This window comes from Schistocerca nitens, chromosome 2, assembly GCF_023898315.1.
Source record: "Schistocerca nitens isolate TAMUIC-IGC-003100 chromosome 2, iqSchNite1.1, whole genome shotgun sequence".
NCBI classification, from domain to species: domain Eukaryota; kingdom Metazoa; phylum Arthropoda; class Insecta; order Orthoptera; family Acrididae; genus Schistocerca; species Schistocerca nitens.
In genome coordinates, this window is record NC_064615.1 from 459,333,410 (window position 1) to 459,357,375 (window position 23,966).

General features: G+C 38.1%; 1 protein-coding gene across 1 annotated transcript in view; it reads left to right on the forward strand.

Moving 5' to 3' along the window:
- The window catches only part of LOC126236346 (ATP-binding cassette sub-family C member 12-like), a 535,156-nt gene extending 512,296 nt beyond the window's left edge, over positions 1–22,860 (forward strand). The window contains exons 29-30 of the mRNA XM_049945576.1: positions 6,266–6,430; positions 22,464–22,860. Of these exons, the coding sequence (XP_049801533.1) occupies positions 6,266–6,430; positions 22,464–22,547 (249 nt within the window). The 3' untranslated portion in view covers positions 22,548–22,860. The remainder of the gene's footprint in view (positions 1–6,265; positions 6,431–22,463) is intronic.
- The last annotated feature ends 1,106 nt before the right edge of the window (positions 22,861–23,966 follow it).

The following is a 23,966-nucleotide window of genomic DNA, read 5'->3' on the forward strand; positions in this document are numbered from 1 at the left end:
AAACTGTTACATAGCCACAGTTTTCAATATAATGTTAATGTTAAAGTGCAGTACCAGCACACTCTCAAAGAGTACATTTACAGTATGTTCCCTCCAATGCCTCCATTTTCCTGCATTTATTTATTTCTGTTTATCTTTCTGATATTGCTTAAGTTCCTTATGTATTCTGTAGTTACATTGATAATTGTTTCTTCTTTTAATTGGTTTGTGTATCACTCTCCAAGTTTTGTACCTCCTGATGTAGCCTTCTCAAGTACTGATCTTATTTTATTTTATTAGTTTTGTTTATTAATAAAAACTGTTATGTAGGCATGCTGTTCCTATTTTGTGTTTAAGGTTTTCCTGTCTACTCCATTTTTATTTATTTACTGTTCAATTTTTTACTTCTACATTGCATTTCCAACACAATGTCAAAGATGTTACTTACTGTATGTTTTGGCTTCAGTCTAGGTGTGTTACTTCTTTGGTGACAATACTCAGTAAATGTCTGAAGATGGCCTTGTAAGCCAAACACTGGTTAACACGATAAAAGTAATATTGTAGAATAAAAGCAAACTGGTACTTTTCATTTATTATAATGTTGTTCTATCAAGAACCGATGGAAGATTCTGTTAACAAAATACTATGTCTTTACCAATTGCTGCATACCTTATGTATCTTTGGTTGTCATAACATTCATGGGAAATTATGCACTTTCTTTTCATGCAGCTTCATTTCTGCACTGACCTAAACTAAAGACATGTGTGAACATTTTCAGAATAGATAACAGAGCCCCATCAATTTTTGTCGATTCTCTGTTCTCACTATATTTGGATACAGACCTAGCATGTAAGTTTATTTAATTTTCATAGCAGATCACTGAACTGTCCCTGAAGAATCTGGTCATGTTGTGCAGCAGGTGTGCTTGTTTCAATCACATCAAATGCTTTGTGTGAAATGGGTCATCTTCTGAAAGATAAGATGTTTTCTAAAACATTAATACACACATTTTTATCTCTCTCATATTCCATAGTATTCACAATCAATTTTATACATAAGCTTTATTTCTCTACCTTTTCCGAAAAATCTGTCATTTGTAACTTGCAGTTAATTGTTTATTGCAGTTTTCTGTATTTTTTTGCTCTTTCAAGGGCATCATTAGTTTCTTTGTGCTTTGTGAGTCACTTATAAAGGCCAAGCTCCATGGCCCTGTGGGAGGTCACATAATGCTGTCTGACATGGCTGTAAAAAGTTCTACCTTTGTTAATCCTCTTTAAATGTCAGTAAGTAGGCTTGAAACAGTAATTAGTGTGTCATTTCATTCCAACAATAGTATATGCACACTCTAAGAAGACTCTCAGCGAGGTGATAGGTGAGATTAACTGCATCAATTAAACTGATTGCTTGTAAATAGAGCTGACTCATTTCTGCTTGGTAGCAATTTCAGACAGTAGGCAATAGTGCGATTACTGGGTCTAATATATCACAAAATAAGTTGATTTCAAATTCATTTACACATAACATTTCATCAGTCATTAACTCAGTGTATCACTTCTGTTCTTGTAGATGTAGATGCACTAGTGTTGTTTGTTAGTTCGCGTTAGCAATGATCAGAAATAGTTAATACACATCACCATCATTTAAATTCTATCAGTTCAAGTAGTCCCAGCAACTACCTCAATGACAGTCTTCTTATAGTGTGCACAGCAAACAATTCACACTTTGGAAAATCATGTAGGATGTAGAGCCTACACTATACCCCATAGTATAACTTAGTGATGTAAAGTGAGGGGAATGTCATTGCCCACAATAGTTGGGCTAAACCTCACAGTCCACTCAACAACAGTATGTTGAAGAAGGCAGTAATGGAAGGTAGCATGGCCCAAAAGAGTGACTCTTTTTGCAGCTTCCTTTGTTGCATGGTACGGCAGCTCCATAATCTAACACCTTCTTTTAACCTTTCCTACTATTTTCTGACAGAGAAGATGCTATTCTTTCCAACATAAATTGAAACTTCTTTCAATTAAACTGGCCTATAATACATTCTCATAAAAAAATTCTATCAAATGAGTGATACACAAGCCTCTTGGAAAAAACCTGAGCTTCATCAGTTCTCTGGGATATAATAAGTTTTCTACATATCATATAAATGTTTGTTCTTGTGGCATGGTAAATATCCAAACACAGCAACTCAGTTATATAGAAAAATGGTAATTTTATAATCTGGACTGTGTTTACTATTGGCTTGGTTTTTGGGGCATTTCCCAGTCATGCAAACATGTCACTACTGTAGAGAAACACTACGAGCAGGCCAGTATCAACAACAGCTTCACTCAGTTTGTGTTTGGCACTGCAGTAACATGCCACATAGAGGCATACAACAGAGTCCGGTTAGTGGCTTTACTTTCAGCAGTTCATACACAGCAAGATATTGCCAATCAGTTAATGTCACTCACATTTGTATGTCTAAGGTGTGGAGAAAGTACAGAGAGATGGAAATGTGAATGATAGACCTCACAGTCATTGTCCTCATATGACAACACCATCATGTGCTCATCATCAGCTGCCAGACATATTGGAAATGACTCCTTCCAAGCAACAGGGATTCTTATCTCAGACCAAACAGTGCTTAGAAGATTGCATCAAGATGGTCTTCATTCCAGAAGACCAATGAGACATTTTGCATTGAACCAATGAAACTGATGCAATTGAAGGACCTGGGCTCTTGCACATCAATATTGGATCACTGCAGAATGGAGTAATGCCATGTTTGCTGACGAGACCAGGATTGTTTTATGACCAGACACTAGACCTGCTAGGGTCATTGCACAGTGACTGAATCCAGACAATCTTCAGGACCTCACTGAAGCTTCCACTGAGGAGTGGGACTTCATACCCCAAGGTAAACTTGATGGTCTCATCCAGAGTTGCCTTGTAGAGTGGAAGAACTCATCCGTGTGCAGGGAGGACATACTCACTACTAAAGACTCCATCGTCATGAGATAACAATTTTCACTATTTTTGTTTTTAGATGTGCACTTAGGAGAGAAGACTGCTTTGTTTAGTAATGATTTTTTGTAACTTATGAAAATCATTCTTGTTTTCAGAAGGAATTAGGTTTATTTTGTTAATAAGGTATTGTACAATTCTCAGTGGGTGTACTATAAGAAGTCATTATAATAATTTCACACTTTTGTTAAGGTGTGTTGCTTGTTCCCCTTTTCTTTATAACAGGTTGTGCAAACAACAGAAAGACAAAGAGTTCCAAGTAACTGTAAAAAAAGCACATATATTTTCAAGAATGGGGATCAGATAAATGTGTGCTATTATGGGCCTTAATTGCTGATGCCAGTCTGTTGTAGAATTATGGAGCATGTTTTATATTTTTTATTACATTATTAGCAATTATTCAGTAGAAAAAGGCAAAAATATAAAATACTTAAGACTGTGTGTCAAGAGCTTTTTATGTGGAATAGCAACATGAAAAAGATCCACAGGAGAGCAACATGCTTTGACATATGATCATTTTATAAGCATGAAAGTGCCACAGAGCTTATCATACAACTCCTGTGACAGGGTGTACAAGAGAGTTATCATGTGTTACTGGCAATTTTACTGTTATGATTCTAAGAATAAATATTCCAAGGAGAAAGTACATCATCTATAATTGGGTATCCTGGATGGTTGGGGTTATAGATTTTTGGAAACCTGTAGAAAGTTGGAGTCCGGGAAATTATGAAAGAGAAAGAGGAGAAAGACTCAGGAAAGAGGTTTTAGGAGTGGCCTAATAATTTGAGAAATGTTTAGAGGTGGTGCTGGACTACTGGAGCCTGGTTACTGCAACAGAGTTGGAAGATGGGCGTGTCCGAAGACTAGCAAAGGTCTCTGTCAGATCACTTGCTGTTCCTAACAATAGTGGCAGAGCCTTGACCAACAGTGAAAATGCTCTTGGTCAGAATTTGTTTTGAGGAATGGAAATAGGGCCAATTTGAGAACATTTTTTCACACAAGTGACTTATATGTGGTACCCTTCCCCTCCCCCATTTTGCCTCATGCACTTTGACTGCACCAGGTTTCATTACTAATTTCAATACACATTGTACACAAATCTTGCTCTTTGGTTCTCCTGGTGCCCCGCTCAGCTTGGCATCTCAAGCGGCTGCAGCCAACTGTGATATGCCTTGTATAGAAATCTTACAGTTGCGGCACCTTTGGCACCCTTCTCAACTTGGTAACTCAAGTGATGACTTGTGTCACTTGGGCCTTAAACTGGCCATTAATGGAAACTGGCTCTTTCTGTATTTTGGAGGTTGATCTCAATGGAGAGATGTAAAGTGGCTGTTTCTGTGGTTTGGAGGTTTATCTCATTGAAGAGTGATCTAGTGACGAAAAATGAACTAAGGTTAAAGATTAAGAATTTCTGGGAAGTAATCATGAATGAAAATACATGGTAGAAGTCAAATGAAGAAGTCTGTCTTTGATGAGTCCAGCATTATTAAACTGGGTATAAAGTGTTTGAGAAAGACTGAAATTCTACAGAATTGTGATTGATAACTACAGGTTTGCAGCTGCTCTATGGGACTATTCAATTTCCACAAACAAAAGCAACTGAAAAGATAAGACAATATTACAAGTTGATATCAAAGATTGAATGAAGGAGGAAAATATAGTGTAAAGGGGAAGATAAGATGTGAATGAATGAGCAAGCAGAAAGAAAGGAATACAGGAGCATGAGCATTAATAAAAAAGACTGATGAAAGGTATGGCTTTGTAGCTGAGTGATAAAGTGTCTGACCATAAATTGAAAGACGTGGTTTAATCCCTTATCCTGGGATTTTTCATTGTCACTTTTTTTCTGCTGAAAATGATTTATGCATGGGGAAAATGCCAAGTTTTACTGTGTGGTTGGCCACTTTAAACTGCATGTCCCCCCAATAACTGGCTGGGCAAGTCAGTTTAAAGGATGGAGAAAGGCAAGGTTTTCCTGCCCCCAATAGGATCATGTTCAGTAAAGCACATCATTGTTCAAGCCAACCCAATTTCACAATATCTTTGTTCTTTACATTATGGATGAAGTAAATGCACAGAATTTTGGAGATGGAAGTTTCTTTTAATTTAATGAGTTATATTTTGAATGAAACTTAACTATAGACATATCCCCTCAGGCTTAAATAGGCTGGACAAGATAGGATTAGTAATAATAGAGCAGAGAAATAAATCCCAAATTATTATGTGCACAGTCAGCATTGCTCCCTCATATTGGATGGCCTCTGTTACACGATTTACATTAATGAAAAATATGCTACGTAACACAGAACCTTCTAATACTCTGGTTTCTGTAGAATTGTTTATTGGTCCACAAACACATATAATAAGTTTTGTTGTGCACCATACTGCATACATTTGAAGACTACTGCTGATGGAAGGCTCATAACAACTAGTGAAAACTGCCTTATTGGCAAGTGTCTGGCAATCATTTTGTGGTTGGCTTTGTTGGTTATATTAATACATTATTATAAGTTAAGTCTAAGTATTTCACATTTCTCTTTACCTTGTCTCTCTTTACTCTTCTATTTCCAAATTTTCTGTCTGATCTCTACCTTTTTTTCCATGGCTGATCATTTTTGAACTAAAGTCAAAAAAATGTTCAAATGTGTGTGAATTCCTAAGGGACCAAACTGCTGAGGTCATCAGTCTCTGGACTTACACAGTACTTAAACTAACTTATGCTAAGAACAACACACACAACCGATGCCCAAGGGAGGACTCGAACCTTCGGCGGGGGAAACTAAAGTCATGTGCAATGAACTTCACTTCTCCCCTTTCACTGTTCTACACCAGTGTATCAAATGTTTTCTGTCTGCTTTGCCTCAGTGATCCCTTCAACGTGTTCTTACCTTCTGAAACATTTTGTATACTCATGAAATGCATGAAGATGTTATAAAAAATAAATAAATTTTGCCATAGTTTAGTGATACAGTCAAATAAACACGCCCCTTTATTACTCAATGATGTATGTGCAAGTTTATGTTTTAAATCTTGGTGCAGCATAATATGTCACATAGAAGGCAGGTGACTGTTATTATAATACTGTAATTAGTAGTTCTGCACACAGGCTGACTGGGTCACACAGGTAAAAGTCAGACATCAGACAAGGATCAATAACGTCATTCTTTGTCTGAAGTCCGACTTGTACCTGTGTGACCCAGTCAGCCTGTGTGCAGAACTACCGATTATTGCTGATTCTTTCTTTTAAATTTATTATATCAATGTGTATTGTTCACAGATCTTAATAGTAGAAGAACCTTTGGTTCCCATAAACAAAAACATTCATCGCAAGCTTCAAGAGGTCATAGAAACTGCATTTCAAAAAACGACGGTGATAACAATAGCACAGCACTTCAAATTTGTTGAGTACTGTGACAAATTGTTGCTCATTAGAGATGGACAGGTACATCAATTATAGTAGTTTATATTACAGTAAATATTGTAAATTCCTTTACTTCTGCATTTAACATTGTTCATAGCTAACAGATATCAATGAGATAAAAATTTGTATTCCTTGAATTTGAAAGTCTGACACCTGGGAGTTTTCTGACAGGAATATGTAGACACGAGATTGTAAGTTACTAGGAGGGACTTGACCTTTCTCTTTTCTCACCCTCTGCATTCCTTTTGATTCCATTTTGTAAATGAAAGGAAATGGAAGAAATGAGAGAAAGACATCACTGAACTCTCTTAAATCTTGGTACTACTCTGGTTCATTTTATACTTTTGTAGGAAGCAGGAGGTAATAACATTAGAAATGACAGATGATGTCTTTGTATATAACTTTCATATTGACAGGAATATTAGCTGTACTTAATAAGTGCTCAATCACAGTCTGAGAATAGGCTTGAACAGTTTTATTAACTCAAAAACAGAACAATAAAGCAAGAAGAGTGCAGAATAAACATAAAGTAAAAAAATTGCAATGCCACGGAGTCCAAACGGTGGACACAAACTTGCCAGTGACACCATTCATCTATCACCCCATGGTCACTCACCTCATGCCACAGCTCCATATCTGGATGGTGCAAATGGAGCTAATGCATGAAATTACAACAGATGAGATCACAACAGACAATGTGTGTAGCATTTGTTACAGAAGCTCCCTCAGTGAAAGCACAGCATGGAACATCTTCTGTAAACTGGTACTGCATCGACTTGTTGTAACGGCAGGGTAGGAAGTTGGAGTGCTGCATCTGCCTGGCGTGTAGCTCTTGACAACAAGTTGGTGATGCTTCCTTGAAAATGTAAGAGAGCTTCATTCTGCTAAGAGACAAGGTGGTATGTTTTCTGTTCACTGTGATGACCATCAGGTGTGTGTCTCTAAGCAGGACACAGTGGGGTCCAGTATAAGGTAGTTGCAGTAGTGGTTTGATACAGTCTGTACATAACATGCTTGCAGGTCTTTGATGGTCTGATGTGGTTTACATGCTCCTGTAACTTGTGAAGTAACTCCGGCTGGTCGTCCATTTCTGACAGTAGGCTGGCATCGACTAACTCCCATGTCTCACATGCAGAGTCTTGCCATAAACCAATCCGCTGCCAAGGACTTTATATCAGGTTTGTATGTTGCTTATAGGCCCATGTCATTGCTGGCCAAATGATAACTGGTTCTCTTGTGATTGACGTAGCCACAGAGCTTTGCCAACTGTGCAAACAAGTCTGACTAGAACCGTCGGCCTCTGCTGGTAGTGATATGGAGTGGACAGCAGAACCACACCAGCCAGGTCAATGTGAAAGCTGTGGCTCAGTCACTGTGAATATATAATGTTGGCCATCCAACAGAGGAAGTGGTTCCACCACATCAAGCTGAACATGGGCGAAACATCAAGAAGCAACCGAACTCTCCGATTGGGGGATGAATGTGGCACGTGATTTTGCAAAGCTGACAATGCTGACAAGTTCTCATCTACTTGCAGCAGTCTCTCTCTACCTCTCGCCACATGAACTGCTGAGGTACTAACTTGAATTTGACCAGACACCAGGATAACAAAGATTATGTAAGGCCTTGAACACTGGTCTGTGAAATGCGATGGGGACAAAAGGGCATGATCTGCCATGTGACAGCTCACAAGAAAATTTTGTACATTTCTACCAGCTGTAACTTAAGTGCCACAGTGTCATCAAGTAATATGGTGCGCAGCTCAGAATCTTCTTACTGTGCCTTGGCAAGTGACATCATGTCCACAGGCTGTGAGACACGGGCCACTCGAGGGAGACAGTCAGCAACAACATTGGTGATGCCCAACATGTAGCAAAAATCTATATTTAAACTGAATTCCAATTGGCTGTACTGCCACAGCGAGCAAGTGTTGCTGTTTTTCCTGAAAGAGTATGTTAAAGGCTTGGGGTTGGTGTATATCACAAACTCTCCCACTGCAATCCACTGTTGAAAGTACTCGGTTGCTTGATATATAGCTAAAATTTCCTGAACATATATACTCCATCTTTGCTGGGAAGGTTAGAGCATATTCCAAAAATAAACCAGTGGCTGCCATCATGCATTATCCAGTCTTTGTTGGAGGGCTACACCAATGGCTGAATGACTGACTGACATCCACCACTAATGCCAGTAGAGCTTCAAGCTTGGGATGCACAGCAGTGCTGCTTGTGCTAGGCTCCTTTTGGTTGTTTCAGAGATTGCATTCATCTCCTTGGTTCAATGCACAGGAGAACTGTTCTTAATTTTGGGACCAGCCAGTGCTGCATTCAATGCTGGCTGTTGTTTCACAGTGTGTGGTAAAACTAATGGTAAAAACTGGGCACTCCCAAGTATCTACATAGCTCTTCTCCTGTGGCTGCAATATGCCTTCAACCTTCTCAGTGAGTGATAATGAGCCTGCTGAAGATGTTTGATGACCCAGGAATTCAACTTCAGGTTGCCAAAACACACCTTTCACTATGCTTAACACCATGCCATACTTTTCAAAACAGTAAAATGTCTCTCAGATGCTGGCGATGTTGATCCTTGTTGATGAATACACTAATACGTCATCCAAACAGGCAAAACAAGAGGTCAACCTGCACAAGACAGAGTCAATGGACTGCTACCAGGTTTGTGCTTAATGTCATAAACTTGGTCTCATACAACCCAAACAGCATGATAATGGCAGTTTTCGGAATGTCCTCTGCTGGCATGGGAATCTGGGCACAGTGCATGATTGTAATTCTTAATAGTGGCACTGGGTACCTTTCAGGCACGGTTTGTGAATTGAGTACTCTGTGATCACCACACAGATGCCAGACTCTGCCCTCCTAAATGCAACTTGGATACCCATAAACTTCTGGAACATTGTATGATGCCTTCTTGCAACATTGTGTCGAATTCCACTTTAGCAATGGCGAGGCATCCTGGAGCCAGTCTTCTCAGGCAGCAAGTTATTATGTGGTGATCGTTTCATGCAAAAGCTATTGTAGCCTGCCTGGAGGTCTTGTTAAGAATGGTAATTCACAGAGCACGGGCGCTACTCTTCATCCGCAACCTACATGACCTTGACATCATATGTTCTGGTATCATGATGGTACCTGGTAGTGCTAGTCTGGTAATATCATCCACTAGGCAGGCATCAGCTGCGTCCAGCAGGAGCTGGTAGTGAGCTAGGAAATCAGGACCTACAATTGCTTTGGCCACATCCGCTACAGTAAAATCCCATGTGAATTGATGGCAGAGTCCCAAATTCAGTTCTTCATGCCGTATATTGCAGTTGGTGAATTATTTGTGGTGGACAAGCTAAGCACAGTGGGCAGTCTGCAACAGCGCATTAATGCTCTGGACAGGATACTAAGGTCAGACAATATGTCTATTAAATACTTCTGTCCTGATACCTTATTCGTAATGAATAGGTGCCAGGATGAAGTTGGAGAGCTGGTAGTGACTATGACTGATCGCCATTTGCATTTGGATAGGTGCAGGGGCTAGTGCACTTTAGCCTGCTCTTTGCACCTTCTGTGATACCAGCAGTTTGACGGACTGGTGTGGTCCAAGTAGAGGAATGGCTCCTAGACCGCTTGTGGCTATATCCTCTGCAGCAACTAGGACCTCCGTGTAACCTCAATGTGCCAATCCATACACTCAGTGCATCAACTTTGGCGGGCAGAAATGGAAAAGGTCGTGGACACGCCACTACCAGACATAGTCACAGAACTAATCTGTTGGCTCGGAGCAATGCCTTGTTGAATTCAGTCAGGCAGATCTACAACAGTGTCCAAGAACATCTCTGTCTGCAATGTGACATTCACCTTTACCTGCAATGGTAGATGGCTGCTCCACAGAGAGAGCAAGAGAATGTCATTCACCATTCTGGTGTCCACCTTGCTGCAGAGGTGATGCAGGTACTGGGATAGTTTTCTGTCACCTATGTCTTCCAGAGTCAGCACTTGTCTGATACAGTCTTTCTGGGATGCCACAGCTATACAAATAACATCCACCATTAATCTTTTGTTGGTGTTCTCTGCCAGTAGAGCCATGATTATATCCTGAACTTCAGAAGCATGATGTTGATTGAGCTGACTCACTATCAGTGCAAATTTAGTCAAATCCACTGTAATTCTGGCATAGCAAAAGCTGGCCTCAACCTGTGTAAACCAGAGAACTGGATTATCCATGCAGAATTGTGGAAGGTGAATGGCCAGTCACAATACTGCAGACAATTCCATCCTGTAATCAATATTTTGCGGACCAGTCTTCTCAGCACTAATTATGTCAGGGTCACTACCTATGGCAATACTACATACATCAAAAACATCAGATGTTGACTGTGGATATTGTATCACAGACACAGCCCCTCTGACTGTTTAGAGATGTCACTAAACCTGCCCAAAGATGTAAACAACCATGCATGACCAGCCCCTATTAGACGGAGGGGGTCTGACAGCTGATCAATATCAGTTATTCCATTAGGAAGGAGGTCTACGGCTTGTGTTGTCTGTAATTCAACCATTCCTAGAGGGTCACTACCACAGTTCAATCATGTCCACATTGTTACTTTGTGCCAGGAAGGGCTCTCAACAAGGGAAGGAAGTGTCCAGGCATCTCGGAGTGAACCAAAGAGATGTTGTTCAGACATGGAGGAGATAACAGAGAGACAGGGACTGTTGATGACATGCCTCACTGAGGCCGCCCAAGCACTACTACTGCAGTGGATGACCACTACGTACAGATTATAGCTCGGAGGAACCCTGAGAACACCACCACTAAGTTGAATAATGCTTTTCATTCAGCCACAGGACGTCATGTTATGACTCAAATGGTGCGTAATAGGCTGCATGATGCGCAACTTCACTCCCAACGTCCAGGGGGAGGTCCATCTTTGCAACCACACCACCATGAATCATGGTACAGATGGACCCAACAACATGCCGAATGGACTGCTCAGGATTGGTATCACATTCTCTTCACCAATGAGTGTTGCATATGCCTTCAACCAAACGATCATCGGAGATGTGTTTGGAGGCAACCCGGTTTGCCTGAATGCCTTAGAGATACCGTCCAGTGAGTGCAGCAAGTTGGAGGTTCCCTGCTATTTTGGTGTGGCATTATGTGGGGCTGACACATGCCGCTGGTAGTCATGGAAGGTGCCGCAATGGCTGTACGATACATGAATGCCATCCTCCGACCGATAGTGCAACTGTATCAGCAACATATTGGCGAGGCATTCGCCCTCATGGACGACAATTCGCACCCCCCATCATGGCACCTTGTGAATGACTTCCTGTAGGATAACAACATCATTCGACTAGAGTGGCTGGCATGTTCTCCGGATGTGAACCCTATCAAACATACCTGGGATGGATGCAAAATGGCTGTTTATGGATGACGTGACCCACCAGTCACTCTGAGGGATTTATGCCAAATGGCCATAGAGGAGTGGAGTAGAACTATCTGGACCAACAGTGGTTTGATGAACTTGTGGATAGTATGCCACGATGAATACAGTCATGCATCAATGCAAGAGGATGTGCTACTGGGTATTAGAAGTAATAGTATGTACAGCAATCTGGACCATCACCTCTGAAGGTCTCGCTGTATGGTGATCAACATACCATGTGTGGTTTTCATGAGCAATCAAAAGGGCGAAAATGATGTTTATGTTGATCTCTATGCCAGTTTTCTGTACCGGTTCCAGAACTCTCAGAACCGAGATGATGCAAAACTTTTTTTGATGTGTGTAGATCATGTAGTGCTACCCACACTTAATAAGTGCTCAACCACATGCTGAGAATAGGCTTGAACAGCTTCATTAATTCGAAAACACAATGGAAAAAATCAATTGCTATAGGTGACTTCTCAATATGCAGCAAGCAGAGCACAGAATAAAAATAAAATAAAAGAATTACAACTCCAGGGAGTAAGTAATAAACATTAACACAGAGCTCCAAGTTGTGGACACAAACCTGGCAGTTGACATCTTTCATTTATCACCATGCAGTCACTCGACTCATGCCATAAGTGCACCTCTGGATGACATGAATGGAGCTAATGTGCATGATCACAGAGCAGGTGACGTGCGTAGCGGTCGCTACAATATTTATGTCCTAACGCACAGTAGCCATATTGGGGACAGATCACAACATCTGATGATATAACAGCTGTTTGTTGGAAAAAGAGATATATTATTTATGACAAATTTCATTAAGGAGTAAATATACTGAGAGGCAGTAGTTAGTATACCCAGTTCTTTGAAGAGGTTTCTACAGGACGTCCGTGAATTTACTCCACAAATAATACGTATTACTCGCTTTTGTACTCTGAAAACTTTTGTTTGACTTGAAGAGTTACCCCAAAATATTATACCATATGACATTATGGAATGAAAGTAGGCAAAATATGCAAGCTTTTTCATTTTTATGTTGCCTATGTCTGCTAACACTCGAATTGCTAATACAGATTTGTTAAGGCATTTCCGCAGTTCTGTGGTGTGCTCCTCCCAACTGAATTTATTATCAAGTTGTAATCCCAGGAATTTAAGACTGTCAACCTCTTCTATCTGCTCTTCTTCATACTTTATGCATATGCTGGGTGGAAACCTCTTACAGGTTCTGAATTGCATATAGTGAGTCTTTTCGAGGTTTAATGTCAGTGAGTTGGCTTTAAACCATTTATTAATATCCATGAAAATATCATTAGCAGATCTTTCTAGAACTACACTCGACATACTATCTATTGCAATACTTGTGTCATCTGCAAACAAAATGAACCCTGCTTCTGCAAGTGTAACTGATGAGAGATCATTAATGTACACAAGAAAAAGCAATGGCCCTAAGATGGATCCTTGTGGGACACCACATGTAATTTCTTCCCATTCTGATGATGACTGATGACTTAATTCACCAGTCCCTTGCACTGACGCCCTTTGTTTCCTATTAGCGAGGTATGACTTGAACCATTTTGCAGCACTGCCCGTGACACCATAGAATTCTAATTTATTTAAAAGGATGTTGTGGTTCACACAATCGAATGCCTTTGACACATCACAGAAAATACCTGCTGCTTGTAACTTGTTATTTAATGAATTAAGTACATTTTCACCGTAGGTGTAAATAGCCTTCTCGATATCAGAACCCTTCAGAAATCCAAACTGTGTTCTTGATAATATGATATTTGTGGTCAGATGGTTGAGAAGCTGCCTGTACATTACTTTTTCTAAAATTTTTGAGAATGCTGGCAAAAGTGAAATCGGTCTGTAGTTTGATGGTATCTCTTTATCCCCTTTCTTGAATAGAGGCTTAAAATCTGCATATTTTAGCCAGTCAAGAAATGTCCCAGTTAAAATTGACTGGTTACACAAGTAACTTAGAATTGTACTAAACTCACAAGAACATGCCTTAATTAACTTTGTTGATATTTCATCGTAACCACTAGAATGATTTGTTTTTAAAGATTTTATTATGGAAGTTATTTCTTTTTATGAAGTGAGTGACATATTCATGTACATGAAGCTATTTGTAAAGGCTAGTTTCAGATATTCAAGGGCATTATTTACTGATCCTGACAATCCCATTCTATCAGTAACGGATATAAAGTACTTGTTAAATAAATTTGCCACACTATGCCCATCGGTTACTAATGTGTCATCTACCCTTAGTGTTATTTGCTCCTTTTCCTGTCTGGTTCTACCAGTCCCCTCTTTCACTATATCCCATATTGTTTTTATTTTGTTCCCTGACATTGCTATCTTCTTCTCATAGTGCATTTGTTTAGATGTCTGAATTACTTTTTTTAATGTTTTACAGTATTCCTTGTATTTAGCTAAATCATCAGCATTGGAGCTATTCTTGGTTGACAGATACATTTTCCTATTTGTCTTACAGGAAATCTTTATTCCTTGTGTAATCCATGGTTTTATTATAGACTTCTGATTAATTTGAGTAACTTTTAGAGGAAAACAGTTTTCAAACATGGTACTGACATTGTTCATGAATGTGTTATATTTTTCATTCATGTCATGAGCACTATAAACATCTTTCCAGTTCATATATTTGAGCAGTTTTCTAAAACAATTTTTGGTTGATTGACTACTCTCCTGTATTCAGATTTAGCAGTCTTCATAATCTGCTTAGAATTGACATCTAAAACAAGGAGCTGCATGTCATGATGTGATAGTCCATTTATTACAGGTTTTATGATATGATTTTGCTCCTTTGATTTGTCTATAAAGATGTTATCAATGGCTGTCCTTGAGGATTTAGTGATCCTAGTTGGAAAGTTTACAGTGTGAGTTAGATTGAAAGACAACATTACTAACTGCAGTAAATGTTTACTGGAAGATTGCATTAAAAAATCTGTATTAATGTCACGAGCAATCAAGATTTCTTTGTTTCTTCCTGTTAAATAACCCAAAATAGCTTCTAAATGATTTATGAATAGATTATAATTTCCTGCAGGTGCTCGATAAATAGTTACTGTTATATAGGATCTGTTATGGAACTCAACTTCTGTTGCACATGCTTCTAGATGCTGCTCTAAACAGAATTTATCAATGTCAATGTTCTTGAATTTATGGTAGTTTTTAATAAATGTGGCAACTCCTCCTCCATCCATACCTACTCTGCAGAAGTAGGAAGTTAGCTTAAATCCTGAAATGTCTAACATATCTATACCAGTGGTCACTTGATGTTCAGAGAGGCAGATTATGTCAATTTGGTTAGATGAATTCATTTCATCGATACAAATGAGTAGTTCATCAACTTTATTTCTGAGTCCCGGAATGTTCTGGTGTAATAGAGATAACTGATACTGTCTACTAATGGGATTATAACTGCTTTGGCGAAGATGAACTGGCAGTTTCTGATTACTTTCTGTTAAACATTGTTTAAATGGAGGCTGTATGCTAAAATCTGACTCCTGTTCATCTGTTTTCTCAAACTGAGTGTGTCTGCCAATCTCTCTTAAAACTCGTTTTCTCTCCCCCTTCCCTATCCTAAAAAAGGCACTGGTATTTTACCACTTGTGACAGTGTCCCCCCTTAAGTTTTCTGCAATCAACCCGGACAGTTTTCCCTTTCCTATTGAGGTGAAGGCCATGCCTAGTGTAGTCCCATCTATCGATAGCATCCAGGAATCAAACCAATATGGGACCCTATATCCGTCCTAAGCAGCCACTCCAATTCCAAGTTCACCCTCCCTACAGAAGAGTTCAAATGAGGCCGATCATGGCGTCTCAACACAGACACAAATCCCACACTCGTATGCTTCGTTGTTGATGCTAAAGTCTGAAGACATTGCTCTTAATTTGCAAATGATGAAAATATTTTTCAAGTGGAGAAAGTGAAAGCATTGTGCAAGTGTTAAAGGTGCAACCAGGAATGACACATTGTTGACACGTATTCCTAGTAGTGTGTTGCTGTGCAAAGTGAAAGTCATTAAGAGGCCTGGCACTGATAAGCTTGAGTCGCAGCTTTTCTGTATATCAACATTTATACAGAAGTCTGCTACTTCTGTTTCATTAGCTACAATGATAAGCACATGATCTCAAACCAGATGCTAGGTCATTTATTTCTCCATGGCCAGTTTTTAGGGCAGAAGATACAACCATTCTTCAACTCCTTAAGCAGTACTCCCATGGAGACAATATAAACTAAATTATGCTAATAACAATACACTTGAAACATACAACTGTGAAATGAACAGTACAATAAAAAGCACACACTGCCATGCTACTTCATAATAATTTACAGAGTACAAACACATATAAATCTCATAAGAAATTTCTACCTATGACACTATGAGCACAGTTTTTTATGATGGTGTCGTCATCATTGCAATTTGGTGGATCTATGACAAATTATCAAACTAAAACTCTCCAAAGTCAAACGTCAGATCCTTTAGTGCTCCTAGCTTTTTCTGATATTTAATGTAATTCTTCTTTAACAATGCTTTGTTTTTGTGAAAAATGCCAGGTTTCACCATCATTTGGATTTCACATTAAACTGTAGATATTACACATAACCACATAACTCAGCCGGATCAGATATCTCAGGAAGAAATAGTATTTCATCTCAAATACAAATAAGCATAGTGTATCACAGTGTCTACAAACCAATGCTTAATTTTATCATTGACTTACTTTAAGACTTTCATAGCACTTCTTTATTCTAGAATTTCATAGACAATTGGCTTCCTGAAATTATGAGGTAGGTTGTCAGTGTTTTTAAAACACGGAGATAACTGTCTGGTAAAAATTACCAGTATTAACTGATCATAAATGTAACTAAAGTAAAAATAGTAAAGTCTTTGCAAATGTTTTCCCACACCCACCATTGTTCTTATGAATGGAAAAATGAAGATACGAACCTAACTGCCTTTTCTTTTATTAATGTTCCAAACATTCACATGTTCTAAAAAAATCCTTAGATATTCCACAGATAGTAGCCAGTTGTATCAGTATTTATATGTTTCACTAGAGAATCACTCATGTATGGGCTCATAACACATCATTGGCATCAACCCACTTGTCAATTGATGAATGTTTTCTTACAGGCCATGTCATTTGGTAGGTAAGGCATTGCACTGTGAAATTAACCTTGTCTTTTGAAATATCTGCTTCTAATGTTTTGAATAATATCTATGAATTTTCATACAATCAAAAATCCAGGATGGAATGTAACAATATTATGAAAAGGAAAGTTGCTACTGACCATATAGTGGAGATGCTGAGTTGCAGATTGGCACAATAAAAAGACATAGCTTTCAGCCAGTAAGGCCTGAGACTGCAGTCTGTGTGTGAGTGTTGCATTAGCACGAGTGTGTATGTCTGTGTCTGTCATCTAATTTTGATGAAGGCCTTACTGGCCAAAAGCTATATTTGTGACAGTCTTTTTATTGTGCCTATTTGCAACACAGCATCTCGGCTATGTGGTGAGTAGCAACTTTCCTTTTCATGATATTGTTGTTTAAGAATTTTCAATCTATGATGTGTAAAATTTAAATGATTCTAATTTTTTTGTTTTGAAATCAGCTAAATGGATTTGTTTCTAATGCTGAAAAATATTTTGTTAATGACATTAATGTTTAAAAACATGCTAGAATGAGAAACACAGAATACCGAAGCCTCTGAAGCACTTTCCACGTGGGTTATAGACTGCAACAGCATTTATGGCCTCTGAGCCAAAGATGCTCAGCAGACAGCAGCACAGCTAGCCAGCCAGTGCTCAATCTGCTTCTGCATTCTGTGCTGTGTAAACTTCTGTCATATTTGAGCATTCTATCAGGTTTTACGTGTGTGAAACTATGATTAACTGATGTCTGTGGTATTCTGTGAGTTTTCTCATAATACCAGAAACACCTGGAAAGCACCAAGTGTTTCATAAACAGGCAAGGGACCTTATTTTTAAAGTGTACTCATTCTTCAAACATGAGGCAGATTCAGGCCAGCCATCCTGTGACACTGCCAAGGTGCAGAAACGTAACATAGTTGCTGTCTATGCACTTTCAGCTGAGTGGACAGCATTTCTTGCAAGCTGTGTTTTCAGAGGCCATTAATGCTGTAGCCGACTATAACAGTTTATATCTTCAATTGACTGTAACTGTGTCATTATTGTTATGTTTATTATTATTATTCTTTACTTTCTCAGACGTTAAGTCTGATTAAAAATGAAAAGTGACACGGACCTTGATCAGGCGTCACTTCCTTTTAACTGTATGATATGTGTTATATTGCATTTAGGAACTTTCGGGTAATTGAACATGTATCAATAATTACTGATTTCTGTAGTTGTATATATACGTTTGGATGTAGCTCTATTGCATTGATGTACTGGTGGATATTGTGTGGTATGACTCCTGTAGTTGATAGTATAATTGGTATGATGTCAACTTTATCCTGATGCCACATGTCTTTGACTTCCTCAGCCAGTTGGATGTATTTTTCAATTTTTTCTCCTGTTTTCTTTTGTATATTTGTTGTATTGCGTATGGATATTTCGATCAGTTGTGTTAATTTCTTCTTTTTATTGGTGATTATGATGTCAGGTTTGTTATGTGGCGTTGTTTTATCTGTTATAATGGTTCTGTTCCAGTATAATTTCTATTCATCATTCTCCAGTACATTTTGTGGTGCATACTTGTATGTAGGAACTTGTTGTTTTAAAAGTTTATGTTGTAAGGCAAGCTGTTGATGTATTATTTTTGCGACATTGTCATGTCTTCTGGGGTATTCTGTATTTGCTAGTATTGTACATCCGCTTGTGATGTGATCTACTGTTTCTATTTGTTGTTTACAAAGTCTGCATTTATCTGTTGTGGTATTGGGATCTTTAATAATATGCTTGCTGTAATACCTGGTGTTTATTGTTTGATCCTGTATTGCAATCATGAATCCTTCTGTCTCACTGTATATATTGCCTTTTCTTAGCCATGTGTTGGATGCGTCTTGATCGATGTGTGGCTGTGTTAGATGATACGGGTGCTTGCCATGAAGTGTTTTCTTTTTCCAATTTACTTTCTTCGTATCTGTTGATGTTATGTGGTCTAACGGGTTGTAGAGGTGGTTATGAAATTGTAGTGGTGTAGCCGATGTATTTATATGAGTGATTGCTTTGTGTATTTTGCTAGTTTCTGCTCGTTCTATAAAGAATTTTCTTAAATTGTCTACCTGTCCATAATGTAGGTTTTTTATATCGATAAATCCCCTTCCTCCTTCCTTTCTGCTTAATGTGAATCTTTCTGTTGCTGAATGTATGTGATGTATTCTATATTTATGGCATTGTGATTGTGTAAGTGTATTGAGTGCTTCTAGGTCTGTGTTACTCCATTTCACTACTCCAAATGAGTAGGTCAATATTGGTATGGCATAAGTATTTATAGCTTTGGTCTTGTTTCTTGCTGTCAATTCTGTTTTCAGTATTTTTGTTAGTCTTTGTCTATATTTTTCTTTTAGTTCTTCTTTAATATTTGTATTATCTATTCCTATTTTTTGTCTGTATCCTAGATATTTATAGGCATCCGTTTTTTCCATCGCTTCTATGCAGTCGCTGTGGTTATCCAATATGTAATCTTCTTGTTTAGTGTGTTTTCCCTTGACTATGCTATTTTTCTTACATTTGTCTGTTCCAAACGCCATACTTATATCATTGCTGAATACTTCTGTTATCTTTAGTAATTGGTTGAGTTGTTGATTTGTTGCTGCCAGTAGTTTTAGATCATCCATGTATAGCAAATGTGTGATTTTGTGTGGGTATGTTCCAGTAATATTGTATCCATAATTTGTATTATTTAGCATGTTGGATAGTGGGTTCAGAGCAAGGCAGGACCAGAAAGGACTTAATGAGTCTCCTTGGTATGTTCCACGCTTAATCTGTATTGGCTGTGATGTGATATTATCTGAATTTGTTTGGATATTAAGTGTGGTTTTCCAGTTTTTCATTACTATGTTTAGGAACTGTATCAATTTAGGATCTACTTTGTATATTTCCGATATTTGTAGTAACCATGAGTGGGGTACACTATCAAAAGCTTTTTGGTAATCAATGTATGCGTAGTGTAGAGACCTTTGTTTAGTTTTAGCTTGATATGTCACCTCTGCATCTATTATCAGTTGCTCTTTACATCCTCGCGCTCCTTTGCAGCAGCCTTTTTGTTCTTCATTTATAATTTTGTTCTGTGTTGTATGTGTCATTAATTTCTGTGTAATGACTGAAGTTAATATTTTGTAGATTGTTGGTAGGCATGTTATGGGGCGATATTTAGCTGGGTTTGCTGTGTCTGCTTGATCTTTAGGTTTCAGATAAGTTATTCCATGTGTAAGTGTATCAGGGAATATGTATGGGTCTGCAATGTAACTGTTAAATAATTTAGTTAGATGTGAATGTGTTGAGGTGAACTTCTTTAGCCAGAAATTTGCTATTTTATCATTTCCAGGGGCTTTCCAATTGTGCGTAGAATTAATTGCTCGGGTGACTTCATGTTGCAAAATTATCACTTCAGGCATTTGTGGTATCATCTTGTATGTATCTGTTTCTGCTTGTATCCACCGTGCATGCCTGTTATGTTGTACCGGGTTTGACCATATGCTGTTCCAGAAGTGTTCCATGTCTCTTATGTTTGGTGGATTGTCTATTTTTTATGTGTGTGTTATCTATTGTTTGGTAAAATTTCTTTTGGTTTGTGTTGAATGTTTGGTTTTGTTTCCTTCTATTTTCACTTTTTTTTGTATCTTCTAAGTCGTTTCGCCAAAGCTTGTAATTTTTGCTTCTTTTCATCTAATTGCTCTATTGCTTCTTGTTGTGAGATTTTACCTAACCTTTTTCGTTTTTTGTCTGATATTTCATTTCTTATAAATTGTGTTAACTGTCCGATGTCTTTTCTCAGTTTTTCTATTCTGATCTGTAGCCTGTGTTGCCATGCTGGTTTTGTGGGTTTCTTCTGTGTGTTGGTTGGTTCTGATATCTGCCTAGTGTGTATATTTAGTGTAGTGAGTGCTCCTACATAAACCAGTAGTTGTAACTCTTCCATAGTTGTGTATTCATTTATTTTGTTGTGTATGATTGTGTTGATAGTTTTTATTGTTGTTTCGACTTGTGGGCTATTTGGTGGTCTATGCAAGAATGGTCTAATGTCTGTATTTGTGTCTTTGTATTCTATAGATGTCAACTGAAATTTTTCTTCTATATCTAACATGTGTGTCACTTCGTGTTCTATTTGTGCTTGTGCTGGTGGCTGTCTTAAAATTTCATTTTCCTCTGATTGTTTAATTGATGCGTGTTGTTCTTTGTTTGTTTGCTCTGGGATGTTTGAGTCCATTACTGTATTTTCTTCTTCTTCTAATTGCACATTATTTTGTTCCAGTATTTGTTGTACTTGTTGTTTGATGTTTTCTAATTCTGACTGGGGTATCCTGTTATTTTTTATTATTACACGAATCTGATCAGCTAGACGTTGTTCTGTTAAAAATTTTAATTCTGGGTATCTGGTAATAAATGTTGTGTATACTTGTGATCTGTATCCAGTTGTGTTGGTTCCTAGGTTTGTTGCTTGGTAATAACAGAACATGAGGTGTCGATTAACTTCATCTGACCATCTCATCCTCTGTCTTTGTTTTCCTTCTAGGGTGGTTGCAGGAAGCATATCCTGCAAAACACCTCTATTTGGATTTAAATCATTTTCCAGTTGGCTAACAGTGTCATTACCATTGTGGACGGGCATAGGGTTCAAGCGCCGTCCCCGACCATGACGGCGCTTGTCCGAGGCTTCTTTAGTTCTGTCCTGAACCAAGTAATCACACTAAAAGGGGGGTTAGCCCTATTAGTGGTTTGTTCTTTTCGTCGCCTTTTACGACTGGCAGAACATACCGGAGGCCTATTCTTTTCCCGGGCCTCCACGGGGTTTATTATTATTATTATTATTATTATTATTATTATTACTACACCATAAAAATAAAAAACTGCTTTCTCAAAGCATTGAAGAAATTGTTATACACAATCATAGACTTGTACTGAGAATATTTTTCTTTGGTAATAAATATTTTTAGCCTGTACTGAATATCATATGATTTATTCTCTACAATACATTCAACTGCTTAGAGTTTGAATTATTATCTACTAAGTCTGCATTCAGTTTCTCTCTCAAGCATGTTGTCACTTTTGAAGTAAAAATGAAGGTGTTCTACATTTAGTTTTGTACAATATTCTGTTTGTTTTGTATACATACCCCTCCCTCATACCACAGAAGAAATCCATAGTATTTACAGCTACAACTTCAGAGTCTCCTTTTTCATATCGAGTGTTCTAATGAAAATCTCAGTTTTGATTGTCCACAGAATGAGATCATTTTCTGCTAAGTGTTTTTTATTGATTTAAATAAATAAATAAAAACCACTTAACACATATCATTAATAAAACGTGAAGAGAAACTGTAATAAGGGCTTAAAGATTCGTATTAAACAGGATTTTAGTATTTATTATGAAGGAACAATGTGAAAAATGATACTTTCTCTTCTACAGGTTGTTGAATATGATACTCCTGCTCGACTACTTAGAAATCCCAGATCAGCTCTCTCTGCCATGATAACAGAAACTGAACTTTAATCAAAAACAGAAAAAATTCTAAATACATATCAAAGAACTAACATAAGTAATGTATAGTGTAACACGTTTTCTAAAACTATGTGAGCAGTAAAACATTCCTCAAAAACTAGTGCAACAGTCTTCATGTCAAATGTGTAGATTAATATATGGAGATTCCAGACATACTACATTACAAATAAGCGACTTAAGACAATATCTGTGTAACAGGTAATGCAAATAATTTTCTTGTATACATTATAAATGGTCTGGCTGTGCTACTGCTGACACTCATGTATGTATATACCAAAAAATAAATATAATACAACAACTTCTATCAATCATTTTTTATTTTATATGTCTATTTTGGTAGGAACCAAATTGAGGAGCAAGTCTCTATGGTCATAAAAGTAACCCAGTTCTTTTCTTGTTCATGCTCCCAGCCACAACGAGTTTTCTCACTAGTCTGTCAGTTACTAACACTATCCAGTTGCCTGCTTGAACCACTGACACTGTTCTTAATTGCATTGGTTAAGTTTATATTGTTTTATGAGTATTGACGGACAGGAAAATATGAGATATATGAGATGTGATCAAAAATTACGACGAAAATTTTTATTAGAAACAAAGTATGAGTTTACATGGAATTTGATTTACTCTCATTCAGAGTACTGTCCTCGGCTAGAACTGCACATATTCTAATGTTTTGATGACTAAGAGTGTGTGAAGTGTATGTCCAAACTTCCCACTTCTCTTATACGAGTCGACTTACTTGGTGTATACAGCTGATCTTCTCTGGATAGCCAGCTTCTGGAATCTCTGTAAACTTCTTCTTCGAAGAATGATGCTAGTTGCAGGAACCTTAACCCTTTGAGTGCTGCACCGGTGCCTGTGGTTGGCCGTGTCAAGCCAGCCCTTGGGGCCCCCTTATCTGTGTACCTGCGCTGGCAGCCACTTCCACGGACTACTGTGTGTGCCTGAGCTCTCCACTCAGCCGTCCTCGCCCTGGCCTGAGTATTTCTGGAACCACGGCGGTCATCACAGTCTTGCAATTAGTGTGATCACTGACATTACAAATAAATGCAGGATATCTGGAGATGAAGTGCTAGACAGACCTAATGTACACTGAAACTGCTTACGCTGCTGACATGTAACTCCTTATCAAAGGCTTTCTTTCATTTGCAATTAGTTCTTGAGAATCATCATAAGGTCTCAGTATACATCTATGTTTTATTTGGCATACTGATACTTAATTATCAGATTTTTGTATGTGACTCACGATGTAAACACTGTAGAATCCTTAATGACCAAACGTTGACATTCTTCTGTACTAGCGCAATAATTCGCCCACAAACAACCTTCAAGGGAAGTGTCTGGATGCTGAGACACACTTTTGAAGCTAATCACTATATTTTGAGAGCATTAACCCAATAAATTATCCCC